The 8,244-nt window shown below is 42.0% G+C and overlaps 1 protein-coding gene across 2 annotated transcripts; it reads right to left on the bottom strand.

The window, feature by feature from the left end:
* Positions 1-4,335: 4,335 nt before the first annotated feature.
* LOC147616948 (inorganic phosphate transporter 1-1-like) lies at positions 4,336-7,265 on the bottom strand. 2 transcript variants are annotated; one of them, XM_086776594.1, is made up of 3 exons: positions 7,140-7,265; positions 5,024-6,823; positions 4,336-4,658 (listed from the first exon to the last, which is right to left on the bottom strand). In XM_086776594.1, exon 2 carries the CDS (start codon positions 6,713-6,715, stop codon positions 5,048-5,050), a length of 1,668 nt encoding a protein of 555 aa, XP_086632720.1. In that variant the 5' UTR covers positions 6,716-6,823; positions 7,140-7,265; the 3' UTR covers positions 4,336-4,658; positions 5,024-5,047. The 2 variants fall into 2 exon arrangements, with proteins under 2 accessions (XP_086632720.1, XP_086632719.1); XM_086776593.1 differs by having other exon boundaries at positions 7,131-7,265.
* Positions 7,266-8,244: the final 979 nt, after the last annotated feature.

Here is an 8,244-nt window from a genome sequence, read left to right on the forward strand (position 1 = left end):
CTTGGTGGGCAACTCTTGATCTACATTCAATAGTTTTGAATTTTTAGGCATGGTCTTTACTTCTTATGAAGTGGGATGTATTCCCAAATGATGAGGATATGCACAAACTCACTATGCCACATGCATTAAAGGAAACTATGGATTACCCTCAAAACAAATCGTAGAATAGCTTATCATGGATAAGGACTTTAGAAATCGCGAAAGCATAGACTACACATTATTATCTTGACTCTAGATTCACTACTATATCCATCATTGGGCATTTTAAAGCTTCATTGCATTATTACTAAGTATCTCCTCCATCTAATACAAATCTCTAGCTCCCAAGGAAACTTCCATGACAAAACCACAAGTCCCAAAAGAAGAAAAAATGCAATGGAAGACTTATGTTTTGCGACGGCCACATCAATGGCCATAAAGGGTGGAGCTTGACAGAATTAGCAAGCAAGTTACACCAATTAACTTATCTTCATCACTCTTACCATTCCTATTTTCAAATACCAAGGGATGAGGAAGTGAAGAATCTACAGCACAAGCTATAGGATGATGAAGTATACCCAGAAAAAGATGAGGCAATCAATGATGATATTTGGATGAACACTCACGATGTTTTGGCACCCTTGCCAATGTTGCAAGATGAACAGTTAGTGGAAATTGAGTCAGATTCCACAAGCTACAAAGCCATATGTTGTAGATACAAAGGAGTTCTCTGACATAGTACTGCAAATATCTTCGATAACATTGAGTCATGGGAATACAACTCAATGTTATCGAAGTTGAGTCATGGGAATACAACTTCATCACCAAATGTGAAATCCACACAAGACCAAATCTTCTATATAGGGTGGTACCACATATGATTTCTTATGATCCTCTAAGCAAACAAGTCATCCCAATGGACAATGTTTAAAGTATTTTCTTGTTGGCATATGCACCATGCCTAAGTAAGCACCATGTGACAATGGAATCATGGCCATCCTTAGAAGAGAAGGCACTATGGGACATAGTAGCACATGATGCCAATCTCTCCAACCCTCAGCTAGTGGATCTCTTGGAGATACGAATGGTAACTTTCATTATTCGCAAATGCTATAAAAAATGGAGATGAGAACATTGCCCTGAGGAACAAGGAAAGTACAAAATCATCAAGCAAAAGGCAGAGTGGCCCAAAGGGAAGGATTGTATGGGAAACAACTTGAATGGAGGATCAAGTGAGTAACCAAAGCACATTACTGAGATTTATATGCCACTGCACCTCTTTCCTCTAGAATGGAACCAACTTATATGTCACATGAAAGAAGATGGTCCAATTTGGAATTTCTACAATCTACAAAAGCAGGATCCCAACAATATTTACAACTTTCCTCGCTTCCACCTAGCCCATTACCGGTCACTTTCAAGGATTTTCGTTCCTACATCTTGTCACTACTTTGTTTTTTAAAATATATCCTAGATTTGGGTTTTGTTGTAGCCAGGTGCTAAGGTGCAAGTTCCCAAACAAACAGTGAAAGGTAAGTACTCCTCATTTGGTTAGCCTTGTGTAAGTGAGCATGGTGTACTTGTGTTGTCCAAGTTGTTCCATCTACAAAATGACTCCTCCCACATCCTCTAAGAGTAGGTATTTGTGCAAAGTAGTGTGGAGAGGATCATCCCATATGTCACCGCCATGAATGACAAGGTACTCAATTTTCTTTCGTCTCCCCCGGACTAGACAAAGCTAAGAATCAATTATCTTCTAGATCTGATGCACATCATTAAAAATGTAGTATCGATATTTGGGACCACATACTTGGCAAGAGAGATGCTTTATCAGTTTGGGAGGTCTTAAGATTGATTGAATGCCTCCCCATCACTTGGAAAATAGTTCAAGAGAATGGGAAGGTAATTTTACCTAAAGGACCTTGGATCTTGACAAAGAACGAGGAGAAGAGAGTGAAGGATCAAAATTGCCTCCTTTTGTACCCCTACGGGTGACATGTGTTCTTTAAAGGAGGCATTCACAAAAACAAAGAAGAAAGGAGAAATGGAATTGTATGGTCTAAAATCGCATAATCGGCACAAGATATTTCGGGTATAAACCTTTGATTGCATGACATTTAGCTTGTTGCTAGCGGTGTCATTTAGTGGCAAATTTCAAGCAACACTACTAACGACACTTAAACTGCTGCTAACTGACACCCGGCTCTTTTTTTCAAATAATGGTTGAAAGTGTCGCTATGCATGTGGTTTAGCCATGCCTATAAGTTTTGTCACTACCTCCCTAGACCCCCACATGCCTTCTAGTATATTGTGCATATGTAGGCTAGCCTTCACGAAGGTGATCAATGTGATGTTGAAACTACTAAAATAGAAATGAATCCTCATAATCAAGAAGACATCTTTAACAATATTCTTCCTACATGCCTTACTTTGAACATTTAAGTATCCTTTTTGAATGTTTTCCAAGATTCATTTTGAATAAACCTGTTTGGTTTACCTCCAAGTAAAATTTGCTAATGAGTGTATGCATACATGTTCTTGGGGAGTTCACTATATGTAAACTCTCTATATCACGTGCATTCAAGGCCTAATTAAAAAACCCCTCATCTGTAAATTTTTCATGAATAAAACACACCCTTTTTCTATTCAATCTGTAAATATCCCCTTTAAATGGTACCCTTATGTATGTAAAAAATGTGTAAAAAAGCGATTTAAAAAACCCCTTCTGTTGAACCCACATGCTATGCTAACATATTTATGAGTGACCCCCCCAAATACATGATATACGGTGAACATTACCAATGGCCATGATTCATTGAGTTGTCGTTGAAATATGAGCACCTTATTCCTTCTAACAATAATATTTGTGATTTTTTTAATAATCCTATGTTATTAAACACATTCTTGAATGTATTTAATTCCTTACATTATCATTTTCTTGCTGGCTTATTTTTATAACTTTGTGATCATGTAGGAGTGTAGTGGGATTAAATGAATTATAACTTTTTTATGATGTACAGGGGTGTAGTGGGTTTAAATGAATCATCAATCATTTTTCTTAGAGCCTCATTTGTATTTGAAGTTAAATATTTACATGCCTAACTCTCCTAGTTTTCAAAGCCATCACTTAGGAGAGGAAGAAGAAAGGGTTTAAGCCCTAGTTCAAGATATAACCCGAAAGGGACAAGAAATATAGTTAAATTCTCTATATATTGTTCAAAAACTCGCATGGCCTAACATCTTTGATATTTACCATAAACATTGAAAATATTTTGGCGACTCTTTTTTTCTAGGTTTGTCTTTTACTTATTGACGAGTTATCCTTGTCATATGGTTACTTTGACAATTGCAACTCATGATGTTTCTTTATGAGCCTAGACGTTGTTCATGGATTACAATTACCTCCTCTAAAGATGCACGCAAGATTCAATACTTGGTGCATTGCAATCCATTGTCCTTTATGATGAGAAGATTAAGAAAATGGATGTGCATCAAGAGAACAACAATGTGAAAAAAAGGCATAAACCCTTTTAGAGCAAGACTAAAATACCAATACGAAGAGCTTGCAACTTTCATTTATTTTTCATTGATATAGGTTAGGACAATGTTCAAGCTTATATATAGAATGATTTAGTGTATGCAAGATGGAACCGATGAAGTTTACCTTAGATGTGTTTGACTAAAAATGCGATCCCTTGTCTAAATGCTAGATATCATTTTTTGTGTCAATTTCTATTTCTAGATTTCTAGTTATGATTACATATAAGATAAATTGGCACAACCCTAAAATTTTGGTGGACAAGATGAATTTTCACATTCTATATTCTTTTTTTCTTTCTAATATCTCCCAAATATGTTAATATAAGTGCTTGTAATGGTGTTATTGTCTACGGCTTTATCACCGCCAATATTAAAGTTTAGCATTGCTTATATCAACATTTCCTACTGTGGTGCTATTTTCCATTTTATGATAACATTTAAGATAAATCAGCACAACCTTAAAATTTTGGTAGATAAGATGAATGTTCACATCATATATTCTTTTTTCTTTCTAATATCTCCCAAAGCTAATAAAGTGCTCGTAATGGTGCTATTGTGTAGTGCTTTATCACCACCAATACCAAAGTTTAAAATTGCTTATATCAACATTTTGGGCGGCATTAGATAAGCACTACAACTACAAATAACCAATGAAAATGGACTCAATTATTATAGCGACTTGTGCATTTTAGCTTGACGTTAGTTATATAAGTAAAGGAGTATGTCAATTTTGAAACATATGATAGTTGTTTACTTTGCATGCACCTAGCTTCCAAGGTGATCAATGTGATATTGACATAGAACTGAATCCTCATAACCAAGAAGATTGGTTTTTTACAATATGCTTAAAATCCCCTACATGTTTGATTTGAACACAAGTGTCCTTTGAAAGGTTTCAAAAAATGCATAATACTATTTGGTTTATCTCCATGCAACATTTACTAATATATCACGGTATGCATACATGATATGTGGCTGACAATTCTGATAGACATGATTCATTAGGTTTGTGGTGACATTATGAAACCAACAAGAGCTGGAATATCAATAGGCTTTTAAGGGGAATGGTCGCTAAGCTTACTGCACCATGCAATATCAACAGGATTTCAAGGGGAATGGTCGCTAAGCCTACTGCACCCCTGCATGAAAACAAAGATAAGAAGTAAGCTAACAAGAAAATGATAACTGGAACAAGTTAATACATTCATGTGTTTTGTGAAATAGATTAATAAAATAATCAGAAAATCAAATATGAGGAGGAACAAGGCTCTCATTTCTACATCTTTACACATGCTAAAATCCCTTGGTTTTCAAAGGTATACAAGGTATTTTAGGGTTCAAAAGCTAGTTTAACGGCTAGAAATGGGCAAGAACCGTATTTAAATAGATTATATTATTGTCCAAGAGCCGGGCTCCTTTGATGGTGGCTATCTTTTTCCTCTACTTTGAGTACAGTTGTGATAAATTGGAAATAAAACATATGTATTTATCTACTGTTTATTACCTGCTGAGCTTTGCTTTTTTTTTCTCAAACCGGTGAACTGTCGAGTGGCGTGGTTCGTCTGAGTGAGCTCGCCCTGCCTGAATCAACCCTGCGCTGTAAATCGTCTGGAGCTGATCCGGGATCTGCAGTCTCACCCGAGATCTCCTCCAGGGAGCGACCTTTTGTCTCCGGGATGAGGAAGGTGAGCAGGAAGCCCAGGACACACATGGCCCCCAGCATGATGAGGGTCTTGCTCACCCCTATCCCGGGCTTGTAGCCCGCGTCCACCTTGCTGGGGTCGGGGTCTTGGGCAGAGAATGTGAAGCCGAAAGCCCCCAGCACAGCTCCCAGCTTGCCCACCGCAGCGGAGATGCCATGGCACGTGGTGCGGAACCGGGCGGGAAAGATCTCAGCGGGCACGATGAAAGTGGTGGTGTTGGGCCCGAAGTTGTTGAAGAACAAAGTGACGGCGTAGATAATCATGAATCCCACATGATTTTTGGTCTTCCAGTGGTTGTATGGGATGCCCAAGGCCAGCATGAAGACGGCCATCATCAAGAAGCCCTGGAGTTGGATGGGCTTCCGGCCAATGCGGTCGATCAAGAAGATGGTGCACCAGTAGCCGGGGATGATAGAGCACATGGCGATGAGGGCCTGGGCTCTGCATATTTTATACACTTCGTCGATGGCGCTCATGGTGGACGCCGCCGGCAGCCAATTCACAGCAGTCAGCGCGTCCTTCTCGAACAGGTTGAGCGTGTACCAGGGGAGGCCCGCCAGGAACCATGTCGAGGAGGTGCCTAGCAGGTGCAAGCCGTGCCTCCGCCAGAACTCGTCGGAAAACAGCGTGTATTGGGGCCCCGCCGCAGCTATCCGAGATCGGGCCACGGCCTCTGCTGCCGTGTCGAACTCCGTGTGCAGTACATGGCCCATGTCTTGGGCGGCTTGCTTGGTATTGCCGGCCACCAGAGCTGTGTAGCGGGCGGTCTCCGGCATCTTCGCCCTGAAGTAGTAGGTCAAAAGCGCGGGCACGCTGCCGAACAGGAACACAATCCTCCAAACGTAGTCGGCGGCATAGGGGGTAGAAGCCACGGGGTCGACGTCGAAGGGGGGTGCAGGGTAGCGGCTCCTGAGGCCGGAGGCGGCGATGATGGCCACGGCTGCGCTGACGAGGATCCCGAAGCCTTGGTTGGCGAAGACAGCGCCCACGAAGGCCCCTCGGGTGCTGGTGTTGGCGTACTCCGACATGATGGTGGCAGAGAGGGGATAGTCCCCTCCAATGCCGAAGCCAAGCCAGAAGCGGAAGAAGCAGAGGGTGGTGATGACGGCGTGGGGCTTGGAGCCGAAAGACAGCGCTGACGCAATGGAGCTGCACACCATCAGCACCGCCGTGATGCCGTACACCTTCTTGCGCCCCATCTTGTCGCCCAGCCAGCCGAAGAAGAGCTGGCCGAAGAAAGCACCGAGCAGCGCAATGCCGTTCACCGCGGCGTTGAGGCCCGGTGGGAGGGTACCTGGCACTCCGGACACGGGGTCCGTGAAATATATCCGGCCCAGCAGCTTGGTGACGGTGGAGACGCAGATGAGATCATAGGCGTCTGTGAAGAAGCCCATGCCGGCGATGATGATGGTCGTGAAGTGGAAGCCCTGCGTCTTGGCCCTGTCCAGCGCCGCCAGAACTTGCAGCTGCGCACCGCCTGCTTGCGCCGCCATCTCAACAGGAACAGCACTCTTTTGATATTATCGCACTCCTCTGCAACACTCCACCAGCAGCAACTCCGGCAATGAGATGCTATATCTCTCAGCTTCGCCTCATTCCTCCTGGTCCCAACAACCACGGAAAACCCCATGAATTTTAAATCCAATTCAATCACGAGATTTACTTTGACGACGGAAAAACAAAAACACCAAATATGCAATATTTAGACAAGACGACGCCGTAGACGTGGTGAACACAAAAGAAGACGGTCATGCATGCAGGATCGGCCTGAGCCTAAAGAAGACTGGCCGTGGACGTGCACACAGAGAAAGAAACAGCAAATATTAAAAGAAACGTGAACGACAACTGATAATGCTCTTATAACTGCAACGATTGCTTAAGAGTAAATTATATGGTATCCACAGAGACCCGCTGTACTTGTGGTACGTCCTAGAGACTCAGGAGGATGACCGGAGTACAAAGCACAGGGTTAAGGAAACATAAGTAATTTGAATGCCATGAGTGAGCTGGGACAAGGAGCTATGAAATTGGAGAATTGTGAGTGAGGGAGCGGTAGAAGAATCAGATCAATTTATAGCCAAGTAATAACAGTGGTCCAGAAAACATAAGAAAGCAACCTTGGAAATTGTTTGTGGGTATGCTGGGGGGTTGACCCTGTTGAAAAGGACTCCACGGAGAGCACTGGGTTTTCAGGACCACGGTTTGTGATATAAATATTGTGATTGAGGTCATGCACTGCATTTCAAGGACTATATTTTAGGATCAGAAAAGCACGTCCACGCTCCGGCTTTTCCGAGGAGGAGTCATCCACGCATTTGCAGCGCATATATGGCCCCAAGGAGGAGGAGGACCACACTGATTGTGCTCCAATATTATGCAAACCCTGATTACAGTTTATAGTTTAAGAGTTTATTTGCCGTCGTTAATTAACTCTGATCATGTAATTTGCAAAATGCGTGATTGCATACCTTAAATAACCGGCTTCTTTTAATACTTAGCAGATATGCAATAAGAGAGCCGTAGTAGGGGAGACAGACAGAAAGACAAGGTTACAGAAAACGGCTAGTGAGAGATTATTGAGTGCATTCACCCGTGACCCAACTGCGTTTGAGCGTGAAACTTTGACTTCTTGCTGTATTGTTATTTAAGCTATGAAATTATCTCAATTTTCAAAGCTATTTGCCCTCTCCTCAGATGAAGAGTGATCTATCAGAGTTCGTGGTCGTTGTATCTCGTTTTAGGGGGTAGCTCTTTTTTAGTATCTGGATTCTACCGACGACAATGTGCCCTTTTTATATATATATATATATTTTTAGTATTCAAACGACAATGGTGCCATTTCTTTGTCTCTTTTTTAAGCTTCAAAAAACGTGTATGATGTGCCTATAGGCTATGATCATACTAGATGTGCCTATAGGCTATATAGTGCCTATAGGCTATGATCATACTAGATGCCAAGGGAATCTTAGTGTTGGAGTATCCTAGGGTGGACTATAGTCGCCCAGGCGGGCAAGTAATAACA

The sequence above is a fragment of the Cibotium barometz genome, chromosome 37 (genome assembly GCF_041138505.1).
Source record: "Cibotium barometz isolate CiBa-2024 chromosome 37, ASM4113850v1, whole genome shotgun sequence".
Classification (NCBI taxonomy): domain Eukaryota; kingdom Viridiplantae; phylum Streptophyta; class Polypodiopsida; order Cyatheales; family Cibotiaceae; genus Cibotium; species Cibotium barometz.